General features: G+C 52.6%; 1 protein-coding gene across 2 annotated transcripts; it reads left to right on the top strand.

Moving 5' to 3' along the window:
- Window positions 1-2,517: 2,517 nt before the first annotated feature.
- On the top strand, window positions 2,518-16,067 carry SEC14L6 (SEC14 like lipid binding 6). Of its 2 annotated transcripts, XM_004481352.4 has the most exons (12): window positions 2,518-2,648; window positions 4,244-4,319; window positions 8,033-8,076; window positions 8,870-8,929; window positions 9,015-9,203; window positions 9,640-9,735; window positions 11,513-11,573; window positions 11,712-11,795; window positions 14,871-14,977; window positions 15,051-15,190; window positions 15,281-15,450; window positions 15,659-16,067. In XM_004481352.4, the coding sequence occupies exons 1-12, from the start codon at window positions 2,595-2,597 to the stop codon at window positions 15,769-15,771; spliced, it is 1,194 nt and encodes a 397-aa protein (XP_004481409.1). In that variant the 5' UTR covers window positions 2,518-2,594; the 3' UTR covers window positions 15,772-16,067. The 2 variants fall into 2 exon arrangements, with proteins under 2 accessions (XP_004481409.1, XP_004481410.1); XM_004481353.4 differs by lacking the exon at window positions 15,281-15,450.
- Window positions 16,068-19,059: the final 2,992 nt, after the last annotated feature.

Below are 19,059 nucleotides of genomic sequence, written 5' to 3'. Positions count from 1 at the left end.
TGGGATAGTTTGTTTCCCCTTTTGTTAATCAAAGACAGATGCAAATGAGCGTGTAGTATGATGACATTCTAGGTTTGTAGAACCCCATAATTATAACTCTTTGGAACCCCCTCTAGAAACACCAATAATATTTTTTTCTAAAGAAAAATTCAACAATGTATTTGCATTTTAATTGCAGGCGTTTGATTCCAAAAGAGATGGTTGCATTCCTTTTTTTCTCTTTATTATTATTATTATTTGTAAAGAAGCTTTACATTACATACAGGTTGCACCGAAAGCCAATAATAATTTTAGTAACAACAATGGTAATCTGCCAGGTTTGGTCTAAGAAAGTTAGAGTTATTAACTCTAACTTTATTAACTCTAAGTAATAATTACTACCTAAATAATTATTTAGGTATATGAGCCAGGTATATGATCCCCATTGCTATCCCAAGGAGGCAACAAAACATGGCTGAGCAGCCGGTCCAGGCGGACCCAGCCAGGTATCTAGAGAGGTAGGTGGCGAGCCCAGGTCGAGCTGTCTCCAGGGCTGGCCTCCTCAACCTCAGGTCAATTCTGAGTCCTTTCCACAGCTGAAAAAGTAGGGCGCCCCCAAGGGCCTTTGCTCTCCGTGGTTCGCGGCAGCCAGGCTGCTCTTGCCACACCTGGGCAGCAGAGGGCGCCACGGGGCTGCGTTGCCTCTTACCCAGCGCAGACATTCTTGGCCAGGGCAGGGCTGGGGGCACTCACGGTGACCAGGTATCCATGGGCCTGGCGCGGGATGCCCCCACCTATTCCTCTCCGTGCCCGGCCCCTCACCTGGGCCCCACCCTGGCCTCCCTCTCTCGGGCTGGCCCCTACCAGCCATCCTCCCCCTGCAACCAGAGGCCATTCTCTGCTTGAACCCTCTGTGGTCCCCGCCGCCCTTGGGGCGAAGCTGGGCTGCTGCACGTCTGAGGCTCCACACAGGCTGTTCCCTCTACCCCAAGGCCCCCCTCCCTTTGCAGGTCTAACATCCCGATGTGTTTCCCAGTCAACCTCTGTTGTCACCTGCCCCAGGCATCCTTCCCTAGCACCCCAGCCTCCAGCCCAGTCGAGGGCCTCTTCCGGTGCCCACAGCCACCCCAGGACCCTCACTGGTGATTCGCTTGTCTGTGAACCCCCAACCACGAGCTCCTCTGAGGCAGGGACTGGGTCTTACTGGCATAATTAGCCCCATGCCTAGGCCAGTGCTTGGCACGCAGTAGGTCCTTAATAAATGTCCAAAGACCAAGAAAAGAAAGGAAAAAAGAATGTAAGGAAGGGAGGGAGAGAGGGACCACAGTGGGCGCTGGGGTAGGAACTCTGGTTGATCACCTACTGTGTGCAAGGCACCCTGGACAGATAGAAGAGGACAGCGGCATATGGGATTTCAGGGGGTGGGGGTGGGCCAAGGGCACTTCCCAGCAAGCAAATCAGAGAAGACCTTGCAGGAAAGGAGGCATTTGAGGGAGGTGGGGTTTTGGATGCAGGATGTTGCAAGGAAGGGCATCCAGAGAGAGGGAACAACATTAGCAAAGGCTGGCAAGAATGGAGACGAGGCAGGGGAACCTAGAATAAGAGGAGAGAACAGGAGAAATCAGCTTAGGAAGGATCCCAAAGGGTCTGAGACTTTAGGATTTGAAGTTTCCCCGGAGGATGGCAAGGAGCCAGGGGAGGCTTTTGAGCAGGGGAGGGATGTACTCAGAGGTAGGATTCAAGAAAGGGGGAGGCAGTGAAGGCATCAGTCAGCGCAAGGGCAGGGAGGGGCTCCTGAATTTGTCCCTTGTGGCTAAAGCTCCAGCCCACAGGGCCCTGGAGAAGGGCAGACACGCTACGGTTACCCCACACACAAGGGCAAGGGGAGCCTGTCCTAAGGCTCAACTGGTGCCAGGCACAAGGGGCTCTCGGCTCACACAGGCCTGCCCGTGCTTCTTGTCCTCAACTTGGGCTCTAGCTTTCTGGTGGTCTGGGGTGATGGGACAGAATGTGCAGCCAGGAGCCAGCCCTCACCCCAGCTCCCAGGCCAGGCGCGGCGCGGCCCGGAGTTTGCACACCCTTGGGTCTGGGGAGTCTCCTTTCCACCCTGAAGCCACATGGCCCATCAGCCCTGGTGAATGGCGGCCAATCGCTCCAGGCATGTGAGTTGGCATTCGGAGCCTGGGACAAGCTGGCGCACGATGACAGTGGGTTCCCGGCCGCTGCTGGAGGTGAGGGGTGGCCTGTCCTAGTTCAAGGAGACTTCTGCTGGAGCCACGAGGGGGGTGGGCTGAGACACGGGGTGGAAAGCAATCCCCCCGCACATGTAACAGTCGAAGGTGTCATGTGGGTGCCATCGCCCTGACATCCACACCCACCCAGGGCAGCCTGTGTACAGGGGCCAGTGCCTTGGGCACCTACCAAGGAACGGGCCTTGCCAGCCACCACAAGGTATGGCCGGGAGGCCCAGGAGGAAGGGGTGGGACTTCTGGGCAGGGGTGGACCCGGGCAGGGCTGCCAGCTGGTCAAAAGGCAGGCAGCCTGGAGAGAGCCACAGAGCAGGGCTTGGACCTAGGGGCAGCAAGCTGGGGCCCGTCCCTACCACCGTGGGCAGCATGAGCGGACAAGTGGGTGACCTGAACCAGTCGCAGGAGAAGACTCTGGCCCAGGTGAGTGAGTGGGGGAACAGAGAGCCCGGGGCCAGCCTCAGTTTATCCATGAGGGGCAGAACCCAAGGCCCCTGGGATCCCTCAGAGCTGTGCAGCTCTGGGTCTCTGTAGCCAGCACTGAGCCATGGAAACAGAATCCGAGCCACGTAGGTCATCTTAAATTATCCAGCGGCCACATTGAACAAGCCAAAGGAGACAGGCGAAATTCATTTTAATGAGATATTTTATTTCACCCAACAAATCCGAGTTGTGATCGTTTCAACACGCAGCCAACGTAAAAATTATTAGGGAGATTTGCGTGTGCGCTTGTGCTACATCTTTGGAGTCCTGTGTGTGTTTCGCACACGTGGCAGATCTCAATTCGGACCAACCACGTTTCTAGCGTGAGTAGCTGCCACGTTGGACATAGTAGGTCTGGGCGGCTGGGCCAGGGGGCAGGTTGGCATGGAAGGTCCAGCCTCAGGCACGTCCCGGGGGGAGGCAAGAGTGAGCTGCCTTTTCCTTACTAGCCTGTAAGGAATTCCCTGTTCTGAAAGTCTTTCGCTCTTGATTCCACATGGCAAGCATGGGCTCCTGGGGGTCCAGAACCCCTTCTTTGAGCATGGAGGGCCCCAGTTCCTTCCCTCAAAGGGATCTGCAACAGGAAGGAGGAGCTCTGCTCCAGCACCAGGGATAAGGCCTCTGACAAGCCATCCCGGGTAGAGAGTCAGGTCTGAATCTTGGCCAAGCGAGTCCCGTCACCGTGAAAGCCTCCGCGTCCTCACCTGGGAGATGTGCGTAAGAGAACCACGGCAAAGAGGAAGTGTCAGGATTCATTTTTCAGGGCTTAACTCGGGGACAAGGGTGATCAGCTCATTTTGGGCAGGGGATGAGGGATGGCCCAGGGACGGCCCTTTGACCCCCTGTTTGGAGACTGAGATGGAGACCCAGAGAGAGGGGGGCAGTAACTCAGGCAAGCCCGACTTCTTGCACAGTGCTCTTTCCCCTACCTGGTTGCCTGGGGTTAGAGGCTGGCTGCGGCCCATCATATCAGCACCCTCAGCCCTCAGGCCCTCTGGGGTGGCCCACAGCCAACTGACATGTTTGTGGAGGACGAGCCACCCCCTCCCTCTGGCCTAGATAACAGGCTTTGAACCGGCTGAGTGATTTGCCTCCCGGCTCTGCTGCTGGCTGGCTGGGTGACATCCAGCAAATTGCTCAACCTCTCTGAGCCTTAGGGTTGTGTGACTGACCTTCCACCCACCTGGCCTGCAGGCTCCCTGAGGAAGGAGATCAGGGCCCTGAAGAGGTTACCAGTCCTGAATTCAAAGTCAGCCTCGATAAATCCTTTCCATGTTTAATCTGCCTTTAATCCTCTCCAAAGCTTTGTGGGTTTGGCTCGTTATCACTCCAGTTTCCAGAAAGAGAACTGGAGCTTTCTCGACTTGACCCGAGGCCTGGCTTTCCTAGCGTTTGTGAGCCCTCTTCACCCAGATACCCCATTCCCCAAGGGCGGGTGAGACTTGCAGGCCTGAGGGTGGCTGGCCAGTCCCCTGATGGTGTCATGGGTTCCATGGAGCCCCTCAGACGTGGGTCTCTTCCCGCTCCATCCTCAGTTCCGGGAGAACATCCAGGATGTGCTGTCTGCCCTGCCCGACCCCGATGACTACTTCCTCCTGCGCTGGCTCCGAGGTAAGGACTGGGGGGTGGGGGTGGGATGAGGGTCAAGGGCACAAAAGAAGAGTGTATCAGACATCCACTGCCATGTAACAAATTACCCCTAAACATAACAGTTTAAAACAACCATAAACCTTCACTCTCTCCCACAGGTTTAGTGGGTCAGGAATTCGAGTGTGGCTTACCTGGGCGGTTCTGGTTCAGAATCTCCCATAAGTTTATAGTCAGAAATGATGGTGTGTGATTTCCAAGGCTTGGTCCTAAAAGACGTGGCCACTTCCTCCTTATTCTCTTGGACCACCCTCTCTGGGGGAGACCAGCCACCATGTTGTAAGGACACCCAAGCAGACCTCTGGAGAGGTCCCTGGGAGAAGAAACTGAGGCCTCCCACCAACAGCCAGCACCGACTTGCCAGATGTGTGAACAAGCTATCTTGGAAGTGGACTCTCCAGCCCCAGATCCTGGCAGCCCTGGCTGACACCCTGAGTGCAGCCTCACGAGTGGCTCTGAGCCAGACCCACCAAGCTCAGCTGTGGGCACTCAGGCACACGGCTTGTCTCTCCCCTCTCCTCTGGGCCTCCTCTCTTCCAGCCCCTCGGGATTTCTCTGTCTCTGCCGCTTTTTCTCTGTGCATCTTGGCTTTCAGTCCTCGGTTTATAAAGGACTCCAGCAAAAAGACCAAGACCCACCCTGGGTCACGCCTCACCGATCAGTCTATTCCAAGGGTCCCCGCACCCACGGGAATGGATTGGCTCGAAGGATGTGATCTTTTCTGGCGTCCGCAAAAAGCTTAAAACTGGCGCACTCCCACATTTAGACTCCTTCCCGGTAGGGTAGGTCCAGAATTGGTTTTGGCTGCTGTAAGGAAACCACTATAAAGCTGTGCTGCTTCTCAGGCCTGCCCCAGCTATTGCACAGGACACGGGAGCTTACATCTCTGAAAGTTCAGAGAGAGCCCAGAATATCTAATATGTGAGGAACAGCCTTTGTGTGACCTGTCAGGGCAACTTACCTCTGAGCCTGTGTGGTTTATAGACGTTACAATACATTGACCAACAGTGTTTCCCACCATTAGGTTTTATATTTTATTTATTTGTTTATTTATTTTTAATTAAAAAAAATTTTTTTAGATACCGGGGCGATCTGGGCCCTTGTATGTGAGAAGCCAGTGCTCAACCCCTGAGCCACATTGGCTTCCCCGAGTTGGTTTTTTCATTTGTTTTTTTCAGGATGTGCCAGGAACTGAACCCGGGACCTCCCATGTGGGGGGCAGGCACTCAACCTCTTGATCCACATCTGCTCCCCCACTGCAAAGTTTTTGCGCAGGCAATCCCCTCCACTTAGCATGCCCGTCATACTGCCACCAAGTTAAAGAAAGTATCCTGTCTGGAATCTCAAAGACCTGAGTCTAGTCCCACTTATGCCCTTTACTAGCTGGATGGGTCCTGGGGCAGGTGACCTCTTCTTTTGGGCCTCAGTTTCCTTCTCTGGAAACTGGGCACGAGACTCTGCCCCTGCCCACTCTATAGAGTGTCATGAGGCCAAAATGAAGTGACAATGCTGAGACCCAGTGAGACTACAGGGTTCTTGCCACCCAGGGGTGCTTCGGGGAAGCTCTGCTGGGAGAAGGTCGAGGCAGACAAAGCTCACGCCTAAAGACCCAGGGGTGGTCGGGCAGCCGGGCTGCCTGGGGCAGAGATCACATTGTTGGCCTGCCAGGGCTGCTAAGTGGGGCCTGGTTCCCATTTGTTTACAACTTTCACTGGGTGTCTTTCTGGTTATAAAACCAGGGCACATTTAGAAAAGCACAAAGAAGGTTACACAAATCGCCCATAATCCTTCCACCACCATGCGGTCACCTGACATATATGTATATATATATATTTTCACATAATTGGTCTCATATACCATAATCTGTTTTTTCTTTTCACTGATTATTTTGGAAACGTTTCCCCAAATTATTTAAAAGTTTTTTCCCTTCTCCAATGTGGTTGTAAGGCTGCGGATTGTTCCAGGGGGTGACGTTATGGTTGATTTTAAGGCCTCCCTCCTGGCGGCCCTGGTTTCTCACCTGGACGAAACTGACCCCATGTGCTCTGGGAACCAGCTGGATTATAGCAACCTAAGGACTGATGAGTGGCTGGTGGTATTGTTATGTTTGTGGTTATTTGTGTGTGTCTGTGTGTGCTTTTTTACAAGTTAGTTACCCAAGGAACATCTAAATATATTCTCATTGTAAGAACTCCAAACCAATAACTTCAAAGCCCCCCAAGTCCCCCTAAAGTAGCCATTGTCTCCACTATGTATGTATCTTGCAGACTTTTTTTCCAATGCTTTTACATATGTGTATATATAGAAACATACACAGAAAGGTACAGATTTTTAAAATGTAACAATATAATACCTATAATATATGATTTAATGCATTGTCGATACTATTCAGCAACTCACTTTAAAAAAATTTTTTAATTATTTTTTATTATCTTTTTTTTTTTAAGAGATACATAAACCACACAAAAATCAACTCACTCTTTTCATCAGACAATACGTATGGCTTGGAGATCTGTTCATATGAGAATGTTTTCATCTATCTTATCCTTTTTAATGGTTTGCATATTCGATATTTCACAGTATGGAAAGGCCATCATTTTATTTAGCCAGTCCCCTAAGGATGAACATTTAGGTCATTTCCAATGTTTTTGTTATTACAAATTCTGCTCAGCATGGATAATCTAGTACATTTCCCTTTGCACAAACGTGCATGTTTTTCTTGGATGGATCTCTAGGAGTGGGGCCAGTGACTCACAATCTCCTTGATTGCTCTGTACGGAAACCAAGGCCCCGAGAGAGAAGGGACTGTCCCAAAGTCACGCGGCAGGTCAGTGACAGTGTTGGGACATGACTTTTTGGTTCATCTTCCTTGTGCATATTAACGCATTCACAATCTGAACCAGCGGTTCTCAAAGTGTGGTCCAGGCACCCCTAGGGGTTCCCAAGACCTTTTCAGGGACTCCTGGAGTCTAAACTATTCCCCTACTACTACTCAGATGTTATTACGTTTTTCAGCTCATTCTCTCATGCGCATACATGAATTTTTCAGGGGCCTACGTGACGTGTGATAAGATCATTCTGAATCAAAGGGAAAATGTGCTTGTGCATTCTTGCGTTTTAAACATTTTTAAGTTTTAATTTCTAATATGGTAAGTATTGATAGATAGAAACCCAATAATCAAAAGCTTTTGGTAATTTTTAAGAGCATAAAGGGCTCCTGGGATCAAAATGTTTGCTGAGCCGCTGATGTAAACAATTTCCCAGTCCCACGATCTCACCAAATTCTAAGGGTCTAATTTTTTTTAATGACTTTCCTGGGGCAACGTGTCTCCAAGACTCTGGCGCGGGTAGTGGATGTGGCAGGCCCTCAGGTTGCTTCCGTTTCTCTGGACATCTCTTCTTAGCTTTTATGCTAGGTTGTCTTCTCTATCCACACCCCACGGCCACCAAGGCCCACCGTGAGCACACCCACAGCCATCGGTCCTCCTTAAAGACGGGGGAATCAGGTGGCCTGGGCCCAAGTCTTCCTGGGACTCGGGGTACCTGCGATTTTACCTGAGCCCTACGCTGGCTCCTCTGAGCACGAGGAGGCTAACCCAGGCTGGGGAGGGCCAGGTGGGGCCTCTCTCCAGACCCCTCCAGGAATCAATTTGCATAAACCTGTACCCTTGTTGCAGCTCGGAACTTCGACCTGCAGAACTCCGAAGCCATGCTGCGGAAGGTGAGAGCAAACCTCCCCGGACCTAGCCTGGCCTTGGTTCCTGTCCCAACTCCCATGCACACGTGCGTGCGTGCATGTGTTCGTGTAGCGTTCTTTTCTTGAGCCCCTTCGGTGAGCTCGGCCTTGTGCTGGGCACTGGGGAGAAGGCAGTGAAGGGTGAAGAGAGAAAAGAAGTCAGGAGAACAAATAAATACACAAGGCAGCTCCAGAGAGCAGAAAGTAAATAAAAGAGGGAAGGAAAGGTAGGAGGCCTTCCTGAGTTGACGACGTTTTGGCTGGGACAGAAATACCCAGAAGGACGCAGGTATGTGAAGAACAGGGCGAAGAGCCTTCCCAGCAGACGACACAACCAGCGCAAAGGTCCTGGGGTGGGAGTGGGGTGGGCGTACTCCAGGAGCACATCGAAGCCATTGTCCTGCAGGCCTCAGAAGGGAGTCTAGCTTTATTCTGAGGGCATCTGAAAGCCGGGAGGGCAAGAGCCTGACTCCCGCTTTGCACAGTTCCTGGGGATGCCCACGTGGAGAATGAAGTGTGGGGACAGGCAGGAGGAGGCCGGGAGGGGCAGCTGGAGTGTGCAGGCCTCACCACCCCTTTCTGAGTCTCCCTCCTCGTCCATCTAAGACCCGCACGCCCCCCCGCCCCATCCCTTCCTTGTCCCCATCTCCCCTTCTATGCCGTTGGACCCTGGGATGCTCTGGCAGAATCTTAGTGTTGGCTGCAAGAGGGGCCTGGCCCGGTGCCCCCAGGCCCTCATCGAAAGGCCCCTGAGGCAGCTCCCGCTCTGTTTCCACAGCACGTGGAGTTCCGGAAGCAGCAGGACCTGGACAACATCCTGGCGTGGCAGCCCCCCGAGGTGAAGCCCCTGTCTCTCCCCGGAACCCCACCCTCCTTCCAGCGCCTCGGCCCGAGGCCATGAGCCCCCTCTCGTGTGCGTGCAGGTGGCCAGGCTGTACAACGCCAACAGCATCTGCGGGCACGACCGGGAGGGCAGCCCTGTCTGGTACCACATCATCAAGGGCCTGGACCCCAAGGGCCTCTTCCTCTCCGCCTCCAAGCAGGAGCTGTACAGGGACAGACTGCGGAGCTTCGAGCTGCTCCTGCGCGAGTGCGAGCGCCAGAGTCAGGAGGTGAGGGCGCCGGGGGACCCCCTCCCAGCCCGCCCTGGGCGGCCCCACTCCCCACCCCTCCCAGCTGGCGCCCGCCGGGCAGTGCAGGCCGAGAGAGGCACCAGCTGCCCGCGGCCGCAGAGTGCGGAGCCCCCGCCGCGCCCCGCGCCACCCCTCCGGCCTCAGTTTGAGCTGCGAGAGGAAGGGGGCGGCCAGGCTTTCAGCCTCACTGGGCAGAGGAGAAAACGGAGGCACAGCGGCTGGTCCTCCCCGCACGCCCGGGGCCATGCCAATCCCGGCGCCCCGAGGGACGGCCCCGGCCCCGCACCTGCTTTCCAGGCCTAGGCCCGGGGGCCAGGCTGCCTCTTCAGACCAGCCAGGCCGGGGGCCTTGGGAGGGGCGTGGGGGGGGACGGCCCTGCCCTCACGGGCTCTTGCCTCCTGTGGTTTCTTGGCAGCTGGGAAAGAAGGTGGGCCAAGTTGTAGCCATTTGCGATTTCGACGGGCTGGGTCTGCGGCACCTGTGGAAGCCTGGGATGGATTTTGCTCAGGAGGTGAGGGAACCCCCTCTGTCCCCCTTCTCTCTGCTCACGGCCTCCAGGCCCAGCAGCTTCTTCCTCCCCGTTCCCAGAACTCTAGGGGGCAGCGCGGCGCCCCCCCCCCCACCCGTTGCCCCCTCAGGCCCAGCGACTGACAGCCAGCCTCGCCCCCAGGCCTGCCAGGGACCCCTTGGACGCCCTCCCCTCCTCACCCCGTCCCCCCCACCCCTGTCCCCCCTCCTTGAGCCCTGGCCCAGCACTTCTTAGTCACCATTTCCTTTTGTTACCAGACAAAAGTGGGGTTCTTTTTTTTTTTAAACCGTTTTTATTGATACATATTAATAATGCAAGCAGCTCATCCAAAGTGTACAATCAGCGGTATCTGGTATAATCACATAGCTGCGCTCTCATCACTTCAATTATTATTAGAGCATTTTTTATTATTTTGATAACAATAATAATAAACAAAAAACAGACGAGAAAATTCTTCACCTCTCAAGCTCTCTATGCTTCCCCTGCAAAAGTGGGGCTCTTGCCCGATGCGCTTCAAATGGCCAATTCCTGAGACACCGGGGTTTCAAAGAGAGAGTTTATTGCCAGACGGTAGCAAGGAGATCCGATGGCCTAACGGCTTAAAATCTGTGTCCTTGAATTTGAGGAGTTTAGGGTTTTTATGGATTCAAACGGGGGAGGGTGGAGCAGTTGCCATCAGGATAGCAAGGAGGCACGAGGGGGAGCCTCGTTCAGAATGACCATAAACAAGGGTAAGACTAGCCTAGGGAGTTTTCCACCGTCCTCTAAGTTTGAAATTATCCTAAAATAAAAAGTTAAAAACGCACTATCGAAGTTTTGTCTTTTGAGGAAAACTATCCACCTACAAAAAGTGCCTTGACAAAAACAGTTCTGGTTTGACTACTCATTTCCTTGAAGTAATGCATATCTGCAAGGCAGATCCTTGATGAGCCAACATTGCACTGTGGATACACACCTATGTTTACGCACTGTTAGAACAGAAGGCGCTGTATGCAGAAATGTTGCTTTGAAGCAAGACTTGTAAAGCGTGCAAACTTCTTATTTGAAAAAATTAAACAGGTTTTCATCGCTGAAAAAAAAAAAAGAGTTAAAAACAACAAAACAAAATATGGCCATGAAAATATTATGTGTAGGAAAGACTCCAGGCACAAAAGGCCAAACATTATATGATTCCATTGATACGAAATGTCCAGAACAGACAAATCGATAGTGAAGGAAAGTAGATTAGTGGTTGCCGGGGGCTGGGGAATGGGGAGTGGCTGCTAAGGAGTAGGGGATTTCTTTTGGGGGGGTGATGAAAATGCTCCGGCACTAGATGGTGGTCATAGTTGCGCAACGTTGCCTCTACTCAAAAACCACTGAATTGTACACTTTTAAAGGGTGAATTTGATGGTCTGTGAATATCTCCGTAAAAATAAATAAAGAAGGCCACGCCTTACCTCTTGGACACTTGTTATGCTAAAATGCTGTCTGAAGCTGAACTGTTTTCTGGAGCCACATGGGGACGGGGTGGGGGGAGCCTCCTGAATGGGACATTTCTTGCCTGCAAGGGGCAGGGGTCACCCCTCCAGCCTCCTGCTGTGAATCTGCACTGGCTGCTCCAAAGAGGGTCTTTGGCTAGGACCCAACAAATCAGGAGGTGGGGGGTTCTGTCCTTTGCCCTCAGGGGCCTTGAGGGTGCAAGGGGCCGGGTGGGTTGGGATGGGGGAGCTATCTGGACGCCTATCGCTTGCTCACTGACCTGAGTTTGCCTCCACAGTTTTTTCACGCACTTGAGGCAAACTACCCTGAGATTTTGAAGCACTTCATCGTTGTGAGAGGTGAGAGGGGCGTTCCGGATGTACCCGAGTCCGGTGTGGGGGGCGACGGCCGGGGGAGGTTGAGGGGATGGGGCAGGTCCCAGGAGACCCCGCTCACCCAGCCCACTGCCCAGGCTGCAGCCCTTGTTCCTTTTGCAGCACCCAAGCTCTTTCCCATAGTCTTCAACCTGATCAAGCCGTGCCTGAGTGAGGCCACACGCAAGAAGGTGGTGATCCTGGGAGGTGAGTGGGGGCCCGGCTGGTTTCGCCTGCTAACACCCGTGTGCCCAGCCACCTGGGGGCAGAGGCGCCGAGAGGGATTGGGAGAACTGGACTTGATGCTCGGCTTTGCCAGTTCTCAGCTGTGAGGCAGAGTGAGTCATCTGCCCTGCCTGGGATCTCTCGTCTCCTCATCTGTAAACGGGGAGTTAAGAACCAGATTGCCGTGAGAGAGCGAAAGAAGACAGCTTAAAGCATATGCCCACCCCGCTGCCTGGCACAGGAGGCAGCCACGCAGCGTTTGCTAGACTGCAGTGTCTTTTATAAAAACACCCCGGGAGCAGATGCGGCTCAAGCGGTTGAGCATCTGTTTCCCACATGGGAGGTCCTGGGTTTGATTCTCCGTGCCTCCTAAAAGCCAAAAAAAAAAAAAAGACAACAAGCAAATGAATGAGAAAACCAACTCGGGGTAGTCTTGAGCACTGGCTTTCCACAAACTAGGTCCCGGGTTCTATCCCCGGTCCTGGTATCTCAAAAAAAAAAAAAGAAAAAAAAATCACCCCATTTCTGGAACTGTCTCACTAATTCCCTGTCTTAGTTTCCCATGGCTGGGATAACAAATTATCACAAACTTAGTGGCTTAAAACAAAACACTTTTTTTTTTTTAATCTTACCATTCTGGAGGTCAGAGGTCTGAAATAGGTCTCACTGGACTAAAATCAAAGTGTCAGCAGGGCGCTTTTCCTTCTGAGACTGCTTCCTTGCCTCTTCCGTCTTCTAGAGGCTGCCGCACGTCTGTGGCTGGTGGTCCCTTCCTCCAGCTTCAAAGCCAGCGCTGGCCGGGGGAGGCACTCGGCCACTTGAGCTACGGCCGCTCCCCACCTCTTCCACCTTTTCTTTTTCTTTCTATCTGGTTGCGTCATCATCTTTTCGGTACATTGCTTCATCCCTATGGCACTTGCACCTCTCTGTGCTGGTCTGGGACGCCTGTTTTCTTTTTTTACTGGGAGGTCCCGGGGATGGAACCCGGGTCTTTCATATGGTAAACGGGAGCTCAATGGCTGAGCCACAGCCGCTGCCCACCCTCCACTTTTAAAGACTCTTGTGGTTACACTGGGCCCATCCAGGTAACCGAGGATAATCTCCCTATTTTAAGGTGATCTGATTAGGAAATTTAATTCCCTCTGTAATTTCAAAGCCCATTTACCACGTAACGTAACATATTCAACAGGTACAGGGATGCGGATGTAGACATCTTTGAGGGGAAATTATTCTGGCTACTATGGAAAGATGTGGAAGATACAGAGATGTGTAAAGAAGCAGGGGGGAGAAATCCAGCCACCCAGATAACTACTGTTAATATTTATAGTCTTTTCAGATGAATACTTATTTTTTAAATATAAAAATGGGCTCACTCCATACATACCCTCTTGGAACCTATTTTACTCATTTATCATGTGATAAACATTTTAACATTTTTCCATTTTGGTAAATATTTTTCCAAGATATATTTCCTTGTAAGGAGTTATAATATATATATATTCAAAATATCCTGATGTTGTAAATTTAGATTGTTTATAATATTTTTACTATTAGGAACAAATCAGCAGTGAGGATTTGGGGTTTTTCCCCAAAGGAAATACACATGTGAGGACTTCTGGTACATTTTACAGTGTAATGCTCCACACAAATCACACAATTAAAATTCACCAGGGGTATATGGATATGTCTAATCTCCACACACTTGCCAACACTAGGCCTTAATAATTGAAAAGACTATACACACTTTATTAGGGAAAAGTTATATTTTTATTATTTTATACTGAATTTCTTTTTTTTTTTTAAAGATTTATTTATTTATTTTATTTCTCCCCCTCCCCTGGTTGTCTCTTCTTGGTGTCTATTTGCTGCGTCTTGTTTCTTTGTCCGCTTCCGTTGTTGTCAGCGGCATGGGAAGTGTGGGCGGCGCCATTTCTGGGCAGGCTGCTCTTTCTTTTCACGCTGGGCGGGTTTCCTCACGGGCGCACTCCTTGTGCGTGGGGCTCCCCCACGCGGGGGACACCCTTGCGTGGCACGGCACTCCTTGCGCGCATCAGCACTGCGCCTGGCCAGCTCCACACGGGTCAAGGAGGCCCGGGGTTTGAACCGCGGACCTCCCATGTGGTAGACGGACGCCCTAACCACTGGGCCAAAGGCCGTTTCCCTATACTGAATTTCTTTTATTGCTTGTGGAGTTGAATTTTTCTTTCTGCAAACTGGCTGTTTTAATTTCTTGTTTGCTTATTGCCTCTTGGCATCTCTTGCCTATTTTCTAAGAAAGTATTTTTTTCTTACTGATTTATAAGCACTCTTTACATATGAAACACATTGACATTTTCTGTCATGTTTGTGGCAAATATTTTCCCCAGCTTGTAGTTTGCCTGTTATTTTTGAATTTTGACCTAGTGTTATGCATTTATGTTGTCAAATTGGCTGGGGGGCAGGCACCTTTTCCTTTGATTTCTCCAGGGCTTTTAGGTTTAGACAGTCCATTTCCATCCCAGGGTGTATTGGGTGTTTCCCTCTGCTTTCTTCTACTTCCCTTGTTCCTCTGTCAACCACTTTTGGCATCGCAGAGCAGGTTGGGGGAAACTGACACAAGTTTAACTCCTGCAGTTCTGGGGGTGACAGGAACTCTAGGAGCCGAGGGCAGGAGCTGACTGGAAGGTTGAGTTCAGTTTCCAAGGGCAAAAGGGAGCCCAGGTCAGAACCAGACTGTCCTTGGCCCTGGGCTTGGGGGCTGCTGATTCGAGTTCCTACCAAGATGGCCAATGTTCTGACACCTGGGCAGGCAGTGGGAGTGAGGGGTGGGGTGGAGGAGAGGGTGGCTGCACCTGGAGGGTCCATGAGAGCAGCGCTGGCCTGGGACCAGGAGCAGGTCGACACAGGAGCACATGCTCCAAGAACTGCTCAGCTTCCATCCCCACGGTTAGAGGTCAGAGGGGTCTCAGGGCCCCCAAGGAGGGGGCAGTAGGTGAAAGATGGCACTGGATTCAGCCCCTCTGCCCTCTGTCGAGCCTCCCCAAGCCCCTTGGAGCCGCCCCTCTTGCTCCCTCACAGGCAACTGGAAGGAGGAGTTACTGAGGTTCATCAGCCCAGACCAGCTGCCCGTGGAGTTTGGGGGGACGATGACCGACCCCGATGGCAACCCCAAGTGCCTGACCAAGGTACGGGGCGCCCAGAGGACGGGGAGCGAGAGGACACGGCCGGAGCCTCATGCTCACCCGCCCTCACCCGCAGATCAACTACGGCGGGGAGGTGCCCAAGGCCTTCTACCTGCGCCAGCAGGTGAGGGTGCAGTACGAGCACACGGCGCCCGTGGGCCGCGGCTCCTCCCTGCAGGTGGAGAACGAGATCCTGTTCCCGGGCTGTGTGCTCAGGTAGGCACGGCGGCCGCGCCACACCTGGGCACGTCTGGGAGGCCCCCGGAGCCCAGCGGGCGGTCACCCGCGGAGCTCCGTCCCCCGCAGGTGGCAGTTTGCCTCGAACGGGGGGGACATCGGCTTCGGGGTGTTCCTGAAGACCAAGATGGGGGAGCGGCAGCGGGCGGGCGCGATGACAGAGGTGCTCGCCAGCCAGAGGTACAACGCGCACCTGGTGCCCGAGGACGGGAGCCTCCGCTGCCTCCAGGCCGGCGTCTGTACGTGCTGGCAGGGAGCACCTCCACCTGGACAGGGCCAGCTTCCTTGATCTGCCAGTGAGGGGTGGGAAGGGACGCCTCAACCTGAAGCCAGGTCCCACTGCGGGAGGCCCCTGGCTGCAGCAGGTGTGGTGGGGCCTGGCTCTGGGTGGGGGGGGGGCAGGGTCTGTGCCAGGGCACCCTGTCTGAGCATCTGCCCTCGCCGCAGATGTCCTGAGGTTCGACAACACCTACAGCCTGGTTCATTCCAAACACATCAGCTACAGTGTGGAGGTTCTGCTCCCGGACCAAACCGTCATGGAGAAGACTGAGAAATTCTAGGTCCAGCCGTGTAGGCCCCACCCCCTCCTCTTTGATTTCTGAATCTGCAGTAAATTCATGGTCTCCTCTGGTCAGATTCTCTCCAACCTCCCCAACAGTTGGCTGCGGCCTGTCTGTCCCTCAGTGGCTACCTGGACGGTGTCCTGGTGGTGACCAGATGGCCCCAACAAAAAACCCAAACATAATCCCCACGATGACCTCCTTTGACCTTGAGCTCAGAGATAAGCACAGGCCTTTCTCTGGAGTCAAGCAGTTGTGCAATGACTACTCTGAATTAAATCCAACCTTGCAGCTTCCCTGTCTAGACTCTCGAGTCTGTCTTCCAACACACACACTTTCTCTTCCTACGTTTTGGCATCTGAGAATTGGTTAACCCTCAGGGTATCTGGTCAAGCTGGGTAAGATTTCAGACTGGGCCTGGGAACAAGCTGCGGGCTCCACCGACCCCAGGATGGCCTTGACCTGAGACCTGCTCTCAGCAATGCCTTAGCACCCACCATTCCCACGGTATCCCACCTGCCTCTCAGTGTGCTCACTCCAGTTGACAAAGTACTTTCCAAATTGGCCACGTTGCCAGAAATCCTGCCTAAAAATGGAAATGTGGGCAACCGGCAGGCCCCACCTTGACTCCCAGTCATCACCACCTTATTACTTTTTTAAAAAATTTATTGTGCTAGCATATATACAAACTCAAAATTTCCCATTTAAACCACATTCATGTGTACAATTTAGTGGCATTAATTACATTCACAGGATCGTGCTACCATCACCACCATCCATTATCCAAACTTCTTCATCACCCCAAACAGTACCTCTGTACCCATTAAGCAATACCTCCCCACCCCCAGCCCCTGGTAACCTGCAATCTGCTTTCTGTCTCTGCGGATTTGCTTATTCTAGGTATTTCATGTTTGTGGGATCGATACACTATTTGTCCTTTAGGGTCTGGTTGGTTTTACCCCCCATGCCATCTTCAAGGTTCATCCATGCTGTCGCATGTATCAGAATCTCATGCCTTTTTACGGCTGAATAGTGTTCCATTGTATGGATAGACCACCTCTCGTTTATTCATTCATCTGTCGCTGGTGACCACCGTTATTTTTTAAGGGTGCCGCATTCGCCCTTCTCAACGCGTTGACGGCGAGTTTGCTTGCCTGGTTCTGAAATCTGTCTGCCAATTCCTCTTATCACCGTGATTCTGAGCTGCTCACATCCACCAGGCACAGACAGCATCAAGGAGCGGATGGGTGGGGGTAGGGGGTTATGGAAGTGCCGTGCGGGCTGCAGCCCAGCCAGGGAGGGGAGGGCGTTGGGGGGGCCAAGACGAGAACCAAGGGGTCGGTCTCCCTGGCTCTGACTCCTCTGCCCATGACCCACCCAACGCACACACATCTGGGGCATTTCTAGCACTCTCCCTTCACCACGGATTCCACTGGACTCAGGCGCAAGGCCAGAGCCCTTGGCCAGAGGATGCACGTGTCCACAGCTGGCCCCAAGACCTCGTCTCCCACTAGCCCCCCCCTCCAAGCCTCCACTCAAGGCTCATCTCCCCCACCCCGTCTTTGTTCAAGCTGCCCACCCCTCACCCAAAATACCCTGCCTTTCTCCCCACTGTCCAATTTCTTCTTCCAGCGGGCAGTGCCGAATCAGGGTGGGACCACGGACTGGGCCTGTGTTTCCTTCAGTGAGCTGCTCCCTTTTAATTGAACAATTCTATGGGTTTGGACAGAGGCACACAGTCACATAACTAACGCCATGACGAGGGCACACAAAGCAGTTCCATCACGCCCACCCCCCCGAATTCCTTCCTGCTGCCCTTCATAGCCAGCCCCTCCCCCCACCCTAAACCCCTGCACCCCCTCCCTCTGTTCTCCACCCCTATCGCCTTGACTTTTCCAGAAAGTCAGATAGATGGAACCATGCAGTGGTTAGTCTTTTTAAAAAATTATTATTTTTAACTGTGGCAAATACACATAAAAAGCACATTAAAGATTTTATTTGACATTAAGTATATTGACAAGACTGTGTCGCTTTCACCACTCTCTGCTTCCAGGCTATTTTCACCATCCCAAACCTAAACTCGTACTCATTCAGCAAGAACTCCCTGCTCGCCTCGCCCGCACCCTGTGACCACTGTTCTGCTTTCTATGTCTACGCGTTTGCTTATTCTGATTATTACATAAAAAGGGAAATCATACGATATTTGTCCTTTCGAGTCTGGCTTTCACTCAATGTGGTGTCTACAGAGTGCATTCATGTGGTATGTGTACCAGCGCCCTTCACTTCTTTTTAAGGCTGAATAGTGTGCCATTGTATGGGTATTACCACATCTTCTTTATCCATTCATCGGTCACAGGACACTTGGGTTGCTTCCTTACTGTTATTCTCTTATTGTTGCTTCCTTATCATTATTCTCTTTCACACCCCTGTGAATTCTCACAATAGCCTCCTGACTCCTGTCCTTGCTTTGAACTCTTGGTGTCTCCAGGTCGTTCTTCACCCCAGCCCAGGGTCATCTTCCTGGCACAGGTGGAATCACACTGGTCTCTTCCTCTAAACTTTTCAATGGCTTCCCAGTCCTGAGAGGGGATGGCCCAAAGACCCCATCATGGCCTGAGACTCCTCTGTGACCTGACCTCAACCTTTCTGAGCCCCCTGCCCCCATAGGGTCTCTCCTCTTGCACCTCCATGCGTTGCTTCCAGCGGCTGCCTCCACCTCCTGTTCCCACCTGAGAGCCCCAGCTCCAATACCTTCTCCTCCGTGGACTCCCTAGTGCTGTGCTGCTTGTTCACACATGTGCTGGAGCACTCGAGTGGTGGGAAGGATCCAGGTCTTGGCCACAGACAAGAGAGGGTTCAAGGGAAACGGACTTTGGCCCAGTGGTTAGGGCGTCCGTCTACCATATGGGAGGTCCGCGGTTCAAACCCCGGTCCTCCTTGAGCCGTGTGGAGCTGGCCATGCGCAGCGCTGATGCGCGCAAGGAGTGCCGTGCCACGCAAGGGTGTCCCCCGCGTGGGGGATCCCCACGCGCAAGGAGTGCGCCCGTGAGGAAAGCCGCCCAGCGTGAAAAGAAAGAGCAGCCTGCCCAGGAATGGCGCCGCCCACACTTCCCGTGCCGCTGACGACAACAGAAGCGACAAAGAAACAAGACGCAGCAAATAGACACCAAGAACAGACAACCAGGGGAGGGGGGGGAATTAAATAAATAAATAAATCTTAAAAAAAAAAAAAAAAAAGAGAGGGTTCAAACCCTCGCTCTGCCTGTTTCTTTTTTTTTTTTCTTTAAG

The sequence above is a fragment of the Dasypus novemcinctus genome, chromosome 19, assembly GCF_030445035.2.
Source record: "Dasypus novemcinctus isolate mDasNov1 chromosome 19, mDasNov1.1.hap2, whole genome shotgun sequence".
In the NCBI taxonomy this organism is placed as follows: Eukaryota; Metazoa; Chordata; class Mammalia; order Cingulata; family Dasypodidae; genus Dasypus; species Dasypus novemcinctus.
This window is presented reverse-complemented; position numbering and strand designations above follow the sequence as displayed.

Bases quoted from the DNA above. Each gene is read 5' to 3' on its own strand.
- SEC14L6 (XM_004481352.4), top strand. From the start codon at position 2,595: ATGAGCGGACAAGTGGGTGACCTGAACCAGTCGCAGGAGAAGACTCTG. The intron at 11,796-14,870 runs GTGAGTGGGGGC...GCTCCCTCACAG, and splicing joins GAAGGTGGTGATCCTGGGAG to GCAACTGGAAGGAGGAGTTA. The intron at 15,191-15,280 runs GTAGGCACGGCG...CGTCCCCCGCAG, and splicing joins TTCCCGGGCTGTGTGCTCAG to GTGGCAGTTTGCCTCGAACG.